This window comes from Schistocerca cancellata, chromosome 5 (genome assembly GCF_023864275.1).
Source record: "Schistocerca cancellata isolate TAMUIC-IGC-003103 chromosome 5, iqSchCanc2.1, whole genome shotgun sequence".
NCBI lineage: Eukaryota > Metazoa > Arthropoda > Insecta > Orthoptera > Acrididae > Schistocerca > Schistocerca cancellata.
Genome location: NC_064630.1, coordinates 267,743,119 through 267,762,557, shown reverse-complemented (window position 1 = coordinate 267,762,557; position 19,439 = coordinate 267,743,119). Strand labels below are relative to the sequence as shown.

The window sequence follows — 19,439 nt, the reverse complement described above, 5'->3', positions numbered from 1 at the left end:
TATGTTGGAATTTCTGAGGTTGTCATGGTGGGACCTGAGAGCGCACACGTTTCTTTTCAAATACATATCTGATTTTACTTATATACTGATATGAGAATATTACAATCTACATTGATCCCAGTCGTATCGTCCACCTGCCTGTCTCTCATTGGCTGTGTAGAACCAGCTGGCCCAAGCCCTTCGATTCTCATCATAAATCTTGGTGAGTGTTGACAAGATTGTAGCAGAAAACACCCATGTATGCCACTGGACCCTATTTGGACATGGACCATCTCCTGCAGAAATGAATACTCAACCATAGTATTTGCTCAATTTTCATTTCAGTTTGATTCTGACTACAAAACGATTCAGACAAACTGCAGTTAAAAGGTGGTAGAAATTCATAAAAAAGCAAAGATATGTGGTATAGATTCCCATGGTTGGTAACACAATGAAATTTGCTGCTTGATTACTGATCCCCTCCCTGCAATCTCCATGGCTCTCAGCCAAGCTGGTGTCACTGTTCCCCTTCCAATCCTTCTGTAGTGCTGAGCTTGAGCAACTGAAAAACAGATCACAATATCTTCTAGTGTGCAGGTCATTTGTAACAACACCAAGTGAAAGCTCACAATTCCAAATTCAGTCCCAGTATCTACATGTTCATTGTTCTGCGATCTAGTGACATCTCTTGGTACTATCTCCATGACGGGTCTTGCTGCTTTAACTTATTCTCATGATAAAAGTTACTTTAATATGATTTACTTCCTCTGTTAAAATTTCATTCTGGATTTTTTCGTTCTTGTTTCAACTGAATGTCACTGTTATGTTCTAAAGGTGATTAAATGCTGGCAACACATTTGTTTTTGAATGTTATCTTTACTCAAAAAACAGTGTTATTATTTGTATACAGTATCTGCATATATGAGAGTTTATTGCAAACCTGTTCAAACGCAACAAAAATTGGTAAGATAATAGAATTCAATGCTATTTCCTCCAGTGTTTCACAAAGTTGTCAAATTATAATACATTGTTGTAGTGGCTCGTTTATAGTTTCTCGTGTATCTCTTGCGCTAGTGTTTTGGCACATGATAATTCGAGTAACTTTGATATTGTATCAGCACTGCTTTGTATCGGGAAATCTCGAGCCTGTTGGAATGCGAATATTGTTTGCTGAGCCCTGCCCTTCTGAATTCTTCAAATAGCCACAACAACCAAAGCTTCATCTCTAAATGTAAGATAACTGCTATAAATGTTAGACTGATATATTCAACTAAACATGTAAAAATGTTGACCTCGGCAACAATAGTCTCATGTGAAAATGATGAGCCTGCAGTTTTTTTTTAATTGCAAATTTGGGATAAAATCTTGTCTTATAATCAGGTAAATATGGCAACTGTAAAGTGGCAAAAGTCAATGGCTGGTTGGTTCCTATATATGAAACACATGTCTACACTTGCTGCAGCTTTAGATCAACAAGATGGCGTTTGTATTCTGATGCATGAAGTTCTGCTATGTTATTTTTATCATCAGATTATTCCAAAACTTCTGCTACTTCCAAACTTCAGATCCGCTATCTGTTGTTTTTCCTCATTGAAAAGTACTATAGAACTGAAAACCTAGAAATGCTGAACGTAGTTGCATGGTAAAAAAGATTTGTTAGCCTTAGAAAAAGACTTAAAAATTACAACATCCAGTAATTACAGTAGATTAGTGGGTGTAATAAAACAATAACTGTTTCTATTAGCAAATAAATCAACTTTGTACACAGTCCTGTTACATACAACCCAAGTTGTATGTGACTGTTGTCGTTACAAACAACATACAGGTTTTGATTGTAGTGGAAGTAACCTTAACTGTGCAAGGGGGGAGGAAGTGAGGTCACATTACTTTATTTCACAATTGTTTAAACTGGAGATGGTAAGCTGAAGTAAATCCACATTTCTGACCCCAATGATAGTTGCATTGTCAAGGATGCCTCACTATGTAAAATAAGCTGTTGAACTCCGAACAAAGTAATTTTGTAAACACCAATATCATTCTCTGGGTGTAGAGGTATCTGCAAGTGTATTCCTCACTATAACTGACTGTGTTGACAGTATGGGAAATGCGAAAGTAAAAAGTTAAAACAATAATATTGTCAATTATTAGTACTATTGTATCTTAAAGTAATATAATATACTCTCTAGAGAGCTAATAAATTTCAGGTTAATGATGTATGAATGATTGAAGTATGCACTCTTGCGGTGGGAGTACATCATAATTCTAAACGCACATCAGAAACTACTAACAACATTCATAGATTCTAGGATCCCTACCATTTTTCTGGTGAACTTGAACATTGTTAAGATAGGTTCTCTGCTCAGTTAAGTCCTTCACTGGCTAATGGGTTTAAAACAGAATTGCTACTCTTACTGGGCCTTGACTGTGATATTACATCAAAATTTACTAAAAATCAGCAGGTCAATTTCCTTGGACTTCATCTGATTTTGGCTGACAGGGCACAGCATAGTACCTAATGCAATTGCAAAATCAAGCTGAACGTCATCTAGTGTTCATTGTGTACATAGATCAGTTTTTCTCCTCTGCATGGGCTCTTGATATGACTGAGAGAATAGAGTTAATTGTACTGGTGATCTTACAGGAGCTTTCCATAATACAAGGGGCAATAATCCTGTAATATGCATGTAATCAAGTAAAATGATTACAAAAATACACCTTGGCAACAGAAAACAAACCAACCATAAAAAAGGAAAACGGAGAGAACATAACGTTGGCGAAGTTTAGTCGCTAGCCCAAAGAACAGTATTTACACTTTTAATCATTGTCCAGACGTCGCTTTCCGCACAGCCCCTGCCGCGCATCACAGTAGAGTGCAACTCCAGGAACGTGTGGGTATTTGTAATGCATCCCTTAGCCTACTATAGTGGAAGCTACTGGTGTGTCGAGTTATTTCTGTGGACTTGTTTACAGAGGTGAGGGTAACCCTGAGGTTGTGATTATGCCAACTGCTTGGTTGGTTTGAAGTAGCTGATGTTAAGTCCCAAGTTTCCTGCTTGTGCAAAGGGGCATTTGGTGTCAAATATGATGGTTTGACCAGTTCCAGTGATTCTAGTAGTGGTTTGCTGTTCCATTATTTTCACCATACGTTCATTGCGTTAGAGTATTTGGAAAGAAGCAGAGTATCATGGTTTGCTGGTTGTAACTGTAGGTACACTGCATCTGTCCTTAGCATCACATTGCACTTCTGACATGCAACTTATTCTCAAATGACAATCTTTTTTAATGTTGGGCCACACAAATTTGTGTAATTAGCTTAATGGTGGCTTTCGTGCTGGGGTGGAAGAGGTTTTGAATACGGTCAAATAGTTTTACATAGCATTTCAGGCACAAATGGTGATTAGAGACAAGCATGTATTAGTGTTTGTTTGAGCTAGAGAACAGTTGAATTGCTTGGTAACTACTCCTCTAGGTGTCTCTCTGTGGCTTGTGCTGCACTGAGCTGACTAATTTGTCATACAAGATGTGACGCCAAGCCTGCAGAAAAATTGGCAACTAGAAGAAAAGTCAGCAACTGTTTTCTCTTCCTCTTATGTGTTTTATGTACATCGTAAATTGACTAATGAACTGTAGTTAGTGAAATTGTTGGGGAGAACCACCCCTCTTTGAGTTTCTTGAAAGTGTACCTGATTGGTTTGTGGTCCGTATAGATTACAAATGGTCTAGCATAAGGGAGTACATCCCGTACTGCTTCATAGATGGCCAGCAGCTTGTGGTTGTATGCACCCAATTGGTTTGTGCTCCTGTCAATTTCTGGGTAGAAAAAAAATCTGTTTCCAACACTTCTCCACATATTGATGGAGAGCTGTGATGATAGCATGAACGCTAACATCTACCACTAATGCTAATGGCACATTACAGACCAGGTGAGAAAAGAGAACTGCTCAACTTTTCAAAGGTTTGTTGCATCTCTACCATCCATGCAAGGTCCATGGTGGTGTTAACTTGCCAGTGCCGCTATCAGTGGCGCGTGTTTCTCTGCTGCTCCTGGCAGGTGTTGGTGGTTGATGTTAACAATTCCTAGGAATCTTCTTAGCTGCTGTAAATCCTTTCAGTGTGGGATGTTTTTAAGAACCTCTATCATTCTCTTTGAATGGACAAGTATTAGCTGCAGAAACTGTGTGGCTGGGGATTGTTACTTGTTTCTTGCACAGAACACATTCTATTTAATTTACTATCGCACTATTTCCACATCCTGTTGAACACCACACTGAGATGTTTGCCATGTAATACTACTGTTTGAGGTAATACAAAAATATTGTCAAGAGATAAAACAAATTGTCACACTACTTTATGGTGGCAACAGCAACGCTTTCTCCCCAGGCTGTCTACAAGAGGTTGGGGTTGGTCTTAGCCCCCGGTACATTTTATCAGAGATGCTCGCACATTCGTGAGTCAGATTTAAAAACCTGGAATAGGCAATGGCTTCATACGGTTCAAATACAGCCTTTAATTTTTTGACATGAAGCACCTGAAGATGCAAATTTAATTTGCGAAACAGGTCGTATTCTCCAGTAAAGAATTCTAGCAGTTGTAGGACCTGGTTCACTCAAATCATAGGAATTGAATATTCATAGAACTTCATTTACAAAATGTACCATGACTGGACAGCATTTTTTAGCCCAAATATCATCCATAGATACTAAAAAAGACCAAAAGGTGTTATCACTATGGTCATGGGGAGAATCCTTTTGCTGTGGAATCTGGTATAAGCTTTTTTACTGTCGGTCAGGTGCGCCACAATTGTAGCTCTGGCTAACAGTTTTGTGACATCCCTTACACCAGGGAGTGGGTAGCAATTGGGGATGATATACTTGTATGAAGCACAATATTATCTGCACGGCCTCTACGTGCAATCCTTTCTCACTAGATACAATGGTGATGCTGAGAGGCTGTCTGATCTGCATGTTATACATGTCTGTATCATTTCCTCAAGTTTTGCTTTTACAACTGTAAAACGGTCAGGTGCCAATCTATGAGACTGTTTGGCCGGGTGTTGTAAGGTGGTGCACAATGCTAGGTAGTGCTTTACCTAAGTGGCCAGTAATGGTATTTGAAGCACTTTTCCTATATTACATAAATATGTATACAGGGTGGCACATTGATCGTGACCGGGCCAAATATCTCACGAAATAAGCATCAAACGAAAAAACTACAAAGAACAAACCTGGTCTAGCTTGATAGGGCAAACCAGATAGCGCTATTGTTGGCCTGCTAGACGGCACTGCCATACGTCAAACAGACGTAAACTGCATTTTTTAAAATAGGAACCCCATTTTTTATTACATATTAGAGTAGTACGTAAAGAAATATGTTTTAGTTGGACCACTTTTTTCGCTTTGTGATAGTGCTGTAATAGTCACAAACATATGGCTCACAATTTTAGATGAACAGTTCGTAACAGATAGGTTTTTTAAATTAAAATACAGAGCATAGGTACGTTTGAACATTTTATTTCGGTTGTTCCAATGTGATACATGTACCTTTGTGAACTTATCATTTCTGAGAACACATGTTGTTACAGTGTGATCACCTGTAAATACCACATTAATGCATTAAATGCTCAAAATGTTGTCCGCGAACCTCAATACATTTGTCAATATGTGTAACGACATTCCTCTCAACAGTGAGTAGTTCACCTTCCATAATGTTTGCACATGCATTGACAATGTGCTGATGCATGTTGTCAGGCATTGTCGGTGGATCACGATAGCAAATATCCTTCAACTTTCCCCACAGAAAGAAATTCAGGGATGTCAGATATGGGGAACGTGTGGGCCATGGTAGGGTGCTTAGACAACCAATCCACCTGCCATGAAATATGCTATTCAGTACTGCTTCAACCACATGGGAGCTATGTGCCGGACATCCATCATGTTGGAAGTACATCGCCATTCTGTCATAAGGTGAAACATCTTGTAGTAACATTGGTAGAACATTATGTAGGAAATCGGCATACATTGCACCATTTAGATTGCCATCGATAAAATGGGGACCAGTTATCCTTCCTCCCATAATGCCGCACCATACATTAACCCACTAAGGTCGCTGATGTTCCACTTGTCGCAGCCATTGTGGATTTTCCGTTGCCCAACTGTGCATATTATGCCGGTTTACGTTGCCGCTGTTGGTGAATGATGCTTCGTCGCAAAAATGGGCGTTCCTATTTTAAAAAATGCAGTTGATATCAGTTTGACGTATGGCAGTGCCATCTAGCAGGCCAACCATAGCGCCATCTGGTTTCTCCCTTCAAGCTAGAAGAGTTTCGTTCTTTGTAGTTTTTTAGTTTGATGCTTATTTTGTGAGATATTTGGCCCAGTCACTATCAATGGACCACTCTGCGTCAAGCCTAGATATTTAATCAATGTGACTGTGTCGGCTAGCACCCTACTAATGCCCCCCAGGGGGTCCACAACTCTTTTGTGGATACGTGCGTGGCGAGCACGGGACCCCGAGCTAATGTGGCCTTCCTTCCTTTCCGGGCTGCATACCTTCCCATTCCGCATCCTTCCCCATCCCTATCTTCGCCCCTCCTCCCCTCACCTCTGGCTCTTTCCTTCTCTTTCTCCCCATCTGGGAGTATGGTTTGTGCCTACGTCCGGAGACGGACGCTCGTAAATGTACTGCATTCCTTGCCTTCCTTGCTTTTATGTCTTCTTCCTTCCTTTGTCCTTCTCTGTCTTCTTCCTTCCTTTGTCCTTGTCTTTTCCTTACCTCTTCTCTTTCTCTTTTCTCCGCTGCGGCGTTTGAGACCTCTCTTCCTTCCTTTCCCTTTCTCTTTCTTCCTCCCTGTGCGTGTCTGAAGGCCGACCCACGCCCTTCGTGCGTAGCCGGTGACGGGGTAACGCGTAATTCCCCGCCCCGGGTAGACAGGTAGGACACGTACGTACCCCCTGGTAACGGCCAGGCCCAGGGAGGGGTGATTACCCGAGCTGATACCTTCCGAAAATGCCGATTGGTCCCTCCGTCCGTTTGTCGGGAGGTGTGACCTGAGGTGTGAACAATCACCTAAGGCGGGAATGCCCTCAGAGAGGGCCCCCACAAGGGAGGAGCGCGCCATCGGAGACGCCGGTAATCATGGGGGATTCTTCCGCAATGGTTTCCTCACCTTCCACTAAGTCTAGTCACAAACGTAAGCATACTGAGTCTCAGCCACAGACGATTCTTCCATCGTTGCCACAGTTCCTTGTTGTTTCTCGGTCTGATGAAGGTCACGACTTCTCCACGGTCAACCCTTTCATTATTCAGAAAGGTGTCGACGCAATAGCAGGTCCTGTAAAGTCTTGTTCCAGATTACGGAATGGCACCCTGTTGTTAGAAACACACAGTGCCCTCCAGACACAAAAATTGCTGCGTACTTCTCTGCTCCACACCTTCCCTGTCCGGGTGGAACCGCACCGTACCTTGAATTCCTCGCGTGGAGTCGTTTATACACGCTCCCTCGATGGATTGTCTGACGAAGAAATTCAGCACTATCTGTCTGACCAGGGCGTAACGGCAGTTCATAGAGTAATGAAACGGGTTGACACGAACATCATTCCAACCCGCACTGTCTTCTTGACATTTGACACAGTTCAACTCCCATCGAAAATCAAAGCAGGCTATGAGATAATTTCCGTTCGCCCTTACGTCCCAAACCCTACGCGTTGCTATCGATGTCAGCGGTTCAATCACACCAGCCAGTCCTGTTCCAATCCAGCCAAATGTGTTACGTGTGGCAAGGATGCCCATGAGGGTGCTTGTCCACCTCCATCCCCTCGCTGCATCAACTGTATGGGTGACCACGCTGCTTCCTCTCGAGATTGCCCCGTTTTTAAGGATGAGAAGCTCATCCAGGAAATAAGGGTGAAGGAAAAGGTGTCGACCTTTGCTGCTCGAAAATTATTCGCCAGTCGCAAGCCCACCGTGCCTCAGACAGGAAAATACAGCACTGTCCTTGCTTCTCCTCGGCCAACAAAGGAGGCGGCCACGCAGACTTGCGACCTCACCTTTAGTACCACGGTCGTCAGATCGGCCAGCGCAAAGATCGCTCGTTCAACCTCACCACTTTCGCCTGCCCACTCTATGGCTCACCCTTCGTCGGGTTCTGCTGCATCTCGAGCCCAAAAGTCGGACGCCAAGTCTTCGAAAAAAGAGCATACTCGTGAAGAGTTTTTATGTACCGCAGCTTCACAACCATCGGTTCCTCCTTCATCTAAACAACATTCTTCCAAGAAGGCTACAAAGAAACCCAGTTCCTCTCCTTCTCCGCCAAGGCGTGCCCCCTCTACAGCACCACCTGGCGGAAATCGCCCTCGGCCATCTTCTGTGTCGCCGAGGCGCACTGCTGGTGGCCGGTCAACCGGCCGATCGCTGGTGGCAGGGACTGCTCCTGACCAACTTATGGATCAGGATCTTCTGCCTTCGGCTGAATGCCATTCCATGCTGTCGGTTGCTAGCTCCGAGCAGTCTTTGAGTTGACAGCGACTTTGGTCACATTCCTCCATTCTCTTTTCACCCCATGTCCATTATCCACTGGAATATCCGCGGCATTCGAGCCAATAGGGATGAATTGTCGGTCCTCTTACGCTCCTACTCGCCGGTCATCTTCTGTCTTCAGGAAACAAAGCTGCGTCCCCATGACCGCCTTGTTCTCCCTCATTTTCAGTCTGTCCGATATGATCTCCCCTCTGTTGAAGGCTCTCCAGCCCATGGAGGACTCATGATTCTTCTCCGTGATACTCTCCATTATCACCCAATCCCCTTAAACACTTCCTTCCAAGCTGTCGCCGTCCGTCTTTCACTTTCCGGATACACGTTCTCTCTTTGTACTGTATACATTCCATCGTCCACACCAATGGCACGAGCTGATCTCCTTCATCTTCTTGGTCAGCTTCCACCCCCCTATTTGCTGGTTGGGGACTTCAATGCCCACCACCCGCTTTGGGGATCTCCACACCCTTGTCCCCGTGGCTCCGTATTGCTAGACGTCTTCCACCAAGCGGATCTAGTTTGCCTCAACACTGGGGTCCCCACATTTTTGTCTGCCTCCACGACAGCCTTATCTCATTTGGACCTTGCGGTCGGTACTGTTCCGCTAGCTCGGCGCTTCGAATGGTTCGCCCTTGATGATACACACTCGAGTGACCACTTTCCATGTGTCCTCAGACTGCAGCCTCAACTGCCATATATGCGCCCGCGACGCTGGAAGTTTGCCCAAGCCGATTGGACACTTTTTTCGTCTCTCGCGACATTCGATGACCGTCGCTTTCCCAGCGTCGACGATGAGGTCACACACATTACCGACGTTATCCTTACAGCTGTGGAACGTTCAATACCACGCACCTCCGAATTGCCCCGGCGCACCCCAGTTCCTTGGTGGAACGAGGCATGCCGTGACGCAATACGTGAGCGGCGACGTGCTCTTCGCATTTTCCGTCACCATCCTACTTTGGCCAACTGTATCCGCTATAAGCAGCTCCGTGCGCGATGCCGTCGCGTCATCCGCGATAGCAAGAAGGCAAGCTGGAAATTCTTTATTAGCTCATTTAACACCTTCACTCCCTCCTCGGAAGTTTGGAGTCGGCTTCGACGGTTCTCAGGCGCGCCTAGTTTCTCCCCGGTTTCTGGGCTCACTGTCGCGCATGATACCTTAGTGGACCCCGTCGCAATTTCTAACTCGTTGGGTCAGCACTTTGCTGAGATTTCGAGCTCTTTAAATTACCCGCCAGCGTTTCTCCCGAAGAAACGTGCAGCGGAAGTGCGACCTCTTGCTTTCTCCTCCCAAAATCTCGAAAGCTACAATACTGTTTTCTCCATGCGGGAACTCCAACATGCCCTCTCATCTTCTCGCTCCTCCGCCCCAGGACCGGATGGTATCCATGTCCAAATGTTGCTGCATTTATCCACCCATAGTCTGCGTTACCTCCTTCGCCTTTATAATCGGATTTGGACCGACAGCACCTTTCCCAGACGGTGGCGGGAAGCTATTGTCGTTCCCGTTCCGAAACCTGGAAAGGACAAACATCTCCCCTCTAGCTATCGCCCCATTTCTCTCACGAGTAGTGTCTGTAAGGTTTTGGAGCGTATGGTGAATTACCGTTTAGCTTGGTGGCTGGAATCCCGCAGTCTTTTAACACCAGCCCAATGCGGATTTCGGAAGCATCGTTCTGCAGTTGACCATCTTGTCGCTCTCTCCACTTATATCATGAACAATTTTCTCCGGCAACGCCAAACGGTAGCAATATTTTTTGATCTGGAGAGAGCATACGATACCTGCTGGAGGACAGGCATCCTCCGCACACTGTTCTCTTGGGGCTTTCGCGGCCGGCTGCCCCTTTTTCTTCGCGAATTTATGGCAGAGCGCACTTTTCGGGTGCGGGTGAACACTACTCTCTCCCGTACTTTCTCCCAAGAAAACGGGGTACCCCAGGGATCCGTGCTGAGTGTTGTACTGTTTGCCATCGCCATAAATCCAATTATGGATTGTCTCCCTCCTGATGTCTCGGGCTCCCTCTTTGTGGACGATTTTGCGATCTACTACAGCTCTCAACGGACCAGCCTTCTTAAACGACGTCTTCAAGGATGTCTCGATCGCCTCCACTCGTGGAGCATCGAAACTGGCTTCCGTTTTTCACCCAGTAAGACCGTTTGTGTCAATTTTTGGCGACGTACGGAGTTTCTTCCGCCCTCCTTACATCTAGGTCCTGTCAACCTTCCGTTTTCAGACGTCGCTAAATTCTTGGGTCTTATGTTTGACAGAAAACTATGCTGGTCCTCCCACGTTTCCTATCTTTCGGCTCGCTGTCTGCGATCGCTTAACACCCTCCGTGTCCTGAATGGTACCTCCTGGGGAGCGGACCGAGTGGTCCTTCTCCGCCTCTATCGCGCCTTAGTGCGCTCGAAATTGGATTATGGAAGCATAGTCTACTCCTCTGCTCGGCCGTCTATTCTTCGGCGTCTCGACTCTATCCACCACCGTGGATTACGTTTAGTGTCTGGAGCTTTTTACACTAGCCCTGTGGAAAGCCTTTATGCTGAGACTGCTGAACCTCCGCTGTCCAATCGGCGAGCAGTCCTCCTGAGTCGTTATGCTAGCCGTCTGTCTTCCATGCCTGCTAATCCAGCCCACGACCTTTTTTTCGACGCCTCCTTTGATGTAGGGTATGCAGGCCGCCCCTCCTCCCTACTACCCCCGGGAGTCCGCTTCCGTCAACTGCTCCATTCTCTTTCCTTCCGCTTTCCTAAAACCTTCCTGACAACTTGGGGTACAGCACCGCCTTGGCTCCGTCCCCGGATCTGCCTGCTCCGTGACCTTTGTCAATTTCCCAAGGATAGTACCCCTACACTTGTTTATCGTCGGGCATTTGCTGCTCTATGTGCAGAAATGACGGACGCCACATTTATTTACACCGACGGCTCGAAAACATCGTTAGGTGTAGGGAGTGCCTATATTGTTGGCGACACCCCAAATCGCTTTCGGCTTCCCGACCAGTGTTCGGTTTATACTGCGGAGCTTTACGCTGTTCTCCAGGCTGTCCACTACATCCGCCGCCATCAGCGGATACAGTACGTTATCTGCTCAGATTCTCTCAGCTCTCTCCTCAGTCTCCAAGCTCTTTACCCTGTGCACCCTCTGGTCCACCGGATTCAGGACTGTCTGCGCTTGCTTCACCTGAGGGGCGTCTCGGTGGCGTTCCTCTGGCTCCCGGGACACGCTGGTATCTGTGGGAATGAGGCGGCCGATATAGCGGCCAAGGCCGCAGTCTCTCTTCCTCGGCCAGCTATTCAGTCGCTTCCCTTCACCGATCTTCGGAACGATTTATGTCGCCATGTTGCGCATTTATGGCATGCCCATTGGTCGGCACTTCCCTGTAATAAATTGCGGGAAGTGAAAGCCCTTCCTTGCGCTTGGACCTCTTCCTCCCGAACGCGTCGTCGGGAGGAGGTAATTTTAGCTAGACTCCGGATAGGGCATTGTCGTTTTAGCCATCGACATCTTTTAAGCGGCGATCCTCCCCCACTCTGTCCCCACTGCTCTCAGCTGTGGACGGTAAGACACCTTTTAATTGAATGCCCCTATTTTAATCCGTTACGCTCCCGTCTACAGCTATCGCCTGATCTATCGTCGATTTTAGCAGATGACACGCGCTCCGCCGACCGCGTTCTACAGTTTATTAGTGACAGTGAAATGACGTCAGTCATTTGAAGCTTTTTTGGGGACAATCACCCCCTTTCTGTAGTGGATTTTTAAGCAGTTTTCTATTTTTAGTTTCTCCAATTTTCTGACTTTGTTCCCATTGCTGCTGGTTTTAAATTTCGGTTTTTTACTGTCTTAAGTCACGGGCTGGGCGCTAATGACCATAGAAGTTTTGCGCCCTAAAACCACAACAACACACCACCCTACTAATGCAATATTTGAGTATTATTGGATTACAGGATTATTTTTTATACTCATTTGCATTAGCTTACCTTTTTCTGCTTTTAGAGCCAGGTGCCATTCGTGACAAACAAGAAATTTTGTCAGTCATCATGTATCCTCCTGCAGTGACTACAATGACACATTGCCATACACAACAGCATCATCAGTAAACAACTGAAGAGTTCTGCTCACTGTATCTGCTACATAATTTGTTCTGTATATAGAAAATAATAGTGGCACTATCACACTTACCTGGACCACTACTGATAACACCTTTGTCTCCATTGAACAATCAATGTGGAAGACAACATAAAGGGATCTCTTACTTAAGAACTCTGTGTGCCACTCACATATGTGGGAACCTATCCCATATGCTTACTTTCATTACGTACACAGTGGGGCATTGTGTCAAATGCTTTTTCAGAAATCTAGGAATAGGATATTGTGAGAGAACTGCAAGTTGTTTACATCTGGTTTGCCGAATTCAGGCATGATTGAGCAACTGTCAGTGACAACATTTGTATAGCTCCAAAGTAGGCTGTTGTTCCAAATAATACTGATTCTTTGCACAACTTGACTGAAGTGATAGGTTTCTGCCTTGTGGGTGAGATAGCCATATTCTTGATTGCAGTACATTTGATTTTCCATGAACATTTAGCTATGAATATAGTATTTTTCCAGTGGATTCTGCCCAATTTCACTGAAACTCAAAAGCATGATCATGTTAATTGATGCAAGAAAATGCTAAAAAAAATTTGTCTGAGAAAATGCAAATTGTATATCTACCATATTAAGAAATGAGACTTAACTATTAGGCATATTTGTACGAGCTACAAACCAGGCAGCGCTACACTGTTTGGGTATTCGAAGAGGAGCCAAAACCACTAAAAGTGGTTCATTCGCAAAGCTCTTCCAAGAAAATTATAGCTCGATTCTTTGGTTATACTAGAGATCACTGTAGGGCAGAGTCACTTCTTTTTTATATGAGGAACAGTTTTTAATGCTCATTTCATTTTGGAACCTCTAGTTTGTTTCGGTAGTGTTACAAATGCAACTTTCTGTAAATAGATTATTTGCAACACAAATAATTTATACATATGAGTTTCAAAAAGTAATTTCAAAATTAACTTGTAAGTTGTTAAAATTTGCATATAAAATAGCACAAACAAACGGGGATTGAAAGTTTAATGGTAAGAGTGGCATTGGTTCTTACTTTCGCAGATGTACTCAATACTAGGTTTAAAGATGAATGTTGAATTCTCATGACAAATTCTTCAGGGCTGTTGACATACATGCTGGGAAATCTGTTGTACGTATATGTTATGTACTTGAAAATGGTGAAAGCACCAAATAGACTTTTTGCAGCAATAGAGGATATTCATCTTTCAAACTGCACCAAAATTTCACTAACACACAATGACTCAAATGTCCAATACAATAAAAAATTTTGCATTCTTCTGCTGACACTGTGTAACTTGTGTTGTTGTGGTAAATGGTAGAGGGAAAACAAGGCTTGTGAAGCATTGGAGTGAATTCACTCTTTGTGACAAGAGTAACTGAGAGAAAAGGTGGAATAACTTTGATCTAAAATATACGTGGAGTTCTGCTACTCCTTTCCACAATTCCACTGATAAATCAGACATTGCCTGTAAAACTGCATACCTCTCAGCATTAGCATCAGACCTGACAAACAAAACAGATGTTTCAGTTGCGGCTTAGTGAAGGGTACTTACGGACTGTGTGAAGGGTTATGGAAGTAACTGAGATTCTTAGTTAAGATAGCTATAAGGGGCAGTCAAATGAGAAGAAGAAAATGAAACCATTTATTTCAAAAGGAAACCCATAAATGTTAATACACTGATATCATTGTGAGACAAGGTGGTTCTGTAACCAACTATAAACAATTTTGCATGAAGATAGTGACAAAGTGTGCACTTCATCCAGAGCAAATCGACAGCCACAGATATTTTTCTTCAGGGCTCCAAAAATATGGAAGTCACATGGCGAGAGATATTACCGTATGAAAGATGTGCAAGGGCTTCCCAGTAAAATTTCTATGTACTCGAAACAATGGGTGGCCCCACATGTTGCCTAGGTTTTCAGCTATGCTGCAGAAGTTTTGGTGGGAGTCCTTACAAATTCTCCATGCAGTCATGATCTCTCCTGTCTTCTTCAGGCAGAGGTGCATTCCTAGGTACAGTCGTGGTTTAATGGATAACTTGATAACATTTATCCATGTAGGTATTTCTCACAGTGGTAAGTGTATTAACTGTTATGCCAATTATATTTTAAATAATAATAAATAATAATAAATGCATGGGATAGTGATGTGCACATACAAAGATAGTGGTAGTATTGTGTATACAAGGTATAAAAGGTCAGTGCAGTTGTGGAGCTGTCATTTGAGCTAAAGTGATACATGTGGAAAGGATTCAGACGTGATTATGGCCACACGATAGGAATTAAGACTTTGAATGTGAAGTGCTAGTTGGAGTTAGATGCATGGCATTTCCATTTCAGAAATCATTATGGAATTCAGTGTTCAGGGATCCACATTGTCAAGACTGTGCTAAGAAAATCAAATTTCAGGCAGTACCTTTCACCAGGGACAACAGTGGCCTTTGGACTTCACTTAACGACCAAGAGCAGTGGCTCATGTGTAGAGTTCAGTTCTAACAGACCAGCAATACTGCATGAAATAAAAGAAACCAATGTAGGATGTACATTGAACGTATCCATCAGGACCGTGTGGCAAAATTTGGCATAATATGCTGTGGCAGCAGCTAACCACTGCCACTGCCTTTGGTAACATACAGTGTCACCTGCAGCGCCTGTTCTGCGTCATTGACTATATTGGTTGGATTGTAGATGACTGTGGCCTGGTCAGATGAGTCCAGATTTCAGTTGGTAAGAGCAGATGGTAGAGGAAGTGTTGGGCACAGCCCCCCCCCCCCCCCCCCCCTGAAGCCATGGATCCAAGTTCTCAAGGCAAGGTGGTGGTGGTGGTGGTGTCGTGGGCTGCGTTTACCTGGAGTGGACAGGGTCCTCTGCTCCAAGTGAAGCAGATTTTTGACTGGAAATGATTATGTTCGGTTACTTGGAGACTCTTTGCAGCCAGTCATGGGCTTCACATTTCCAAACAATGAAATTTTTATGGATAACAGTGCACCATGTCTTGGGCCACAATTGTTCAGTTACATTGAAAAACATTGTGGACAATTGTAGGGAATAATTTGGCCACTCAGATTGTCTGACACCAATCTCATCAAACATATAGGGAACATAATCGAAAGTTCAGTTTGTGCACAAATCGTGCATCAGTATTTCTGCAGGGGAATTGCAGCAACTTAATGAATCCATGCCACATAGTTGCTGCACTGCACCTGACAGAAGGCAGTTGCTGCACTGCACCTGACAGAAGGCAGTTGCTGCACTGCACCTGACAGAAGGCAGTTGCTGCACTGCACCTGACAGAAGGCAGTTGCTGCACTGCACCTGACAGAAGGCAGTTGCTGCACTGCACCTGACAGAAGGCAGTTGCTGCACTGCACCTGACAGAAGGCAGTTGCTGCACTGCACCTGACAGAAGGCAGTTGCTGCACTGCACCTGACAGAAGGCAGTTGCTGCACTGCACCTGACAGAAGGCAGTTGCTGCACTGCACCTGACAGAAGGCAGTTGCTGCACTGCACCTGACAGAAGGCAGTTGCTGCACTGCACCTGACAGAAGGCAGTTGCTGCACTGCACCTGACAGAAGGCAGTTGCTGCACTGCACCTGACAGAAGGCAGTTGCTGCACTGCACCTGACAGAAGGCAGTTGCTGCACTGCACCTGACAGAAGGCAGTTGCTGCACTGCACCTGACAGAAGGCAGTTGCTGCACTGCACCTGACAGAAGGCAGTTGCTGCACTGCACCTGACAGAAGGCAGTTGCTGCACTGCACCTGACAGAAGGCAGTTGCTGCACTGCACCTGACAGAAGGCAGTTGCTGCACTGCACCTGACAGAAGGCAGTTGCTGCACTGCACCTGACAGAAGGCAGTTGCTGCACTGCACCTGACAGAAGGCAGTTGCTGCACTGCACCTGACAGAAGGCAGTTGCTGCACTGCACCTGACAGAAGGCAGTTGCTGCACTGCACCTGACAGAAGGCAGTTGCTGCACTGCACCTGACAGAAGGCAGTTGCTGCACTGCACCTGACAGAAGGCAGTTGCTGCACTGCACCTGACAGAAGGCAGTTGCTGCACTGCACCTGACAGAAGGCAGTTGCTGCACTGCACCTGACAGAAGGCAGTTGCTGCACTGCACCTGACAGAAGGCAGTTGCTGCACTGCACCTGACAGAAGGCAGTTGCTGCACTGCACCTGACAGAAGGCAGTTGCTGCACTGCACCTGACAGAAGGCAGTTGCTGCACTGCACCTGACAGAAGGCAGTTGCTGCACTGCACCTGACAGAAGGCAGTTGCTGCACTGCACCTGACAGAAGGCAGTTGCTGCACTGCACCTGACAGAAGGCAGTTGCTGCACTGCACCTGACAGAAGGCAGTTGCTGCACTGCACCTGACAGAAGGCAGTTGCTGCACTGCACCTGACAGAAGGCAGTTGCTGCACTGCACCTGACAGAAGGCAGTTGCTGCACTGCACCTGACAGAAGGCAGTTGCTGCACTGCACCTGACAGAAGGCAGTTGCTGCACTGCACCTGACAGAAGGCAGTTGCTGCACTGCACCTGACAGAAGGCAGTTGCTGCACTGCACCTGACAGAAGGCAGTTGCTGCACTGCACCTGACAGAAGGCAGTTGCTGCACTGCACCTGACAGAAGGCAGTTGCTGCACTGCACCTGACAGAAGGCAGTTGCTGCACTGCACCTGACAGAAGGCAGTTGCTGCACTGCACCTGACAGAAGGCAGTTGCTGCACTGCACCTGACAGAAGGCAGTTGCTGCACTGCACCTGACAGAAGGCAGTTGCTGCACTGCACCTGACAGAAGGCAGTTGGTGCACTGCACCTGACAGAAGGCAGTTGGTGCACTGCACCTGACAGAAGGCAGTTGGTGCACTGCACCTGACAGAAGGCAGTTGGTGCACTGCACCTGACAGAAGGCAGTTGGTGCACTGCACCTGACAGAAGGCAGTTGGTGCACTGCACCTGACAGAAGGCAGTTGGTGCACTGCACCTGACAGAAGGCAGTTGCTGCACTGCACCTGACAGAAGGCAGTTGCTTGGATGTTTTGTCTGTGTGTATGGAAATGCTAAACCATTTCGTATGTTACATTTTTGTAAGTACACCAAAAACTGTGCCACAGCCCCTGTTGACCTGACATCACTGCGTTAATTTATTGATCAGTTGATAAGTTTTTTGAACTGTTGTATTTTTAGAGCTTTGTTTAATGAGCTGTTGGCTCATTCACTGGCTTTGTGGTGGTGGAAGTGTGTGTTTATCCATTTAAGCTTCATTCTAGATAGCACAGAGTTTAATTGAATTTCTCACATAAATTATAGATCCTAATTTTGTCATTGGGCTCAGCATTTAGAGTGTAGTATTATTTAGAAATGGCAAATGAGAACTGGGTTTCTTGTGACCCATGAGCAGATCTGTGTAAAAGTGCTGGCAGTGATGGTTTTCTTCCCTCAAATTTACAATCATCTTCATTTATTTTAATTTTTTTGCAGGTTGCGGTTTCTTCGAAAAGATCATCGTACATCATTACTTTAACAACATGCGTTGTTGGTATAGTAACTCTCATGTTCTTAATGAAAAGGATTTAATTGTGAAAAATGGAATTATGCAACTTATTTGTATGTTGATATTTTTGTTAATATTCTCAAAGAAGTAAATCTGTTAAAGGAATTGTTAATTATACAAACACTTTATCACATGTGTTCCGAAATAAGTTAGTATGTGAATATAGATCTAAATTCTGTTCGTAAGGAATATACATATTATGTATGTAGGTATTATTCTTTCTTGTGTTTTAAGGCTATTTATTTGTTACATGTTTTCATTAATTTTCTCCATTTGTAGTAACACTTTTTAAAAATTTATTTAAAAATAAATATTATTGAGACTTTCGACATTCATAGACTTATTTGTGGATCAGGTGCATTTATTCAGGAAATGGGTCTGTTTTCTTTTCAGACAGCAGTTCTACTGTTGCATAATAGGTATGGGTTACATGTAATTGTCCTTGTATTTCTTGAGGATTTCCAAAAGCTTCTACAATATATTTTGTTAAAGAAGAATTTCTGTGAGCAGTATACGCTAAATGTTATTTTGAATGTTTAATTATAAATAATTCACTTGTTGGATGATTAAGTCTAGCACGTCTATTCACATGCCATAACCAGGCTACACCACCCAGTCAGTTTCAGTGGCAATACTTCTTATGAATCTCCTCATCTCATAAATCACATTTTATAAAAACGCAGTTGCCCACAATTCATTATTAAAGTCATCACAAACGTTTTGTGTGGCACTGCTGCTCAGTTGACAGCCACTACTTGTAGATGGAGTAAACAGTTATTATTTTCAAGAACCAAAGTAGTTCATTTGACCAGAAAAATTCAGGCAACAAAAGTATAGAGGATAAAAGCTGACAATTTTGGTCATATCCAGACATAAATACCAATTATCTTCTAATGTAGTGTCCCAAAAATTAAAACCCATTATTGTAAAGTCTGGAGTCTCGGCTTTCTAATAGTAAAGTGTCAGTACAGCCAAAAATACTCATCAGCTCACTCAAAATCTATCATTTAACGTCATTATAAAATGTTCAGTTACTCACTACTTTCAATTAACAATGTTTACAGTAAAACTAAATTCTCTCCTGTAATAGACACCTTGAAAATTTTCCTATGAATACTAAATTTGCATGGTATTATGATCTGAATAATTTTTGGACACAACATACTAGGCATACAGGACATGGGTAACTAAATTTAGGTGAAAAATAGATACTAGTAGTGCAAAAAGTGCAGATGAAAAGTTTCTAGCTTGTGCTGTT

The 19,439-nt window shown here is 44.3% G+C and overlaps 1 protein-coding gene across 1 annotated transcript in view; it reads left to right on the top strand.

The window, feature by feature from the left end:
- Positions 1-18,519, top strand: part of LOC126187361 (uncharacterized) — a 58,030-nt gene extending 39,511 nt beyond the window's left edge. The window contains exon 5 of the mRNA XM_049928397.1: positions 18,109-18,519. Coding sequence (XP_049784354.1) covers positions 18,109-18,204 — 96 coding nt within the window. The 3' untranslated portion in view covers positions 18,205-18,519. The remainder of the gene's footprint in view (positions 1-18,108) is intronic.
- Positions 18,520-19,439: the final 920 nt, after the last annotated feature.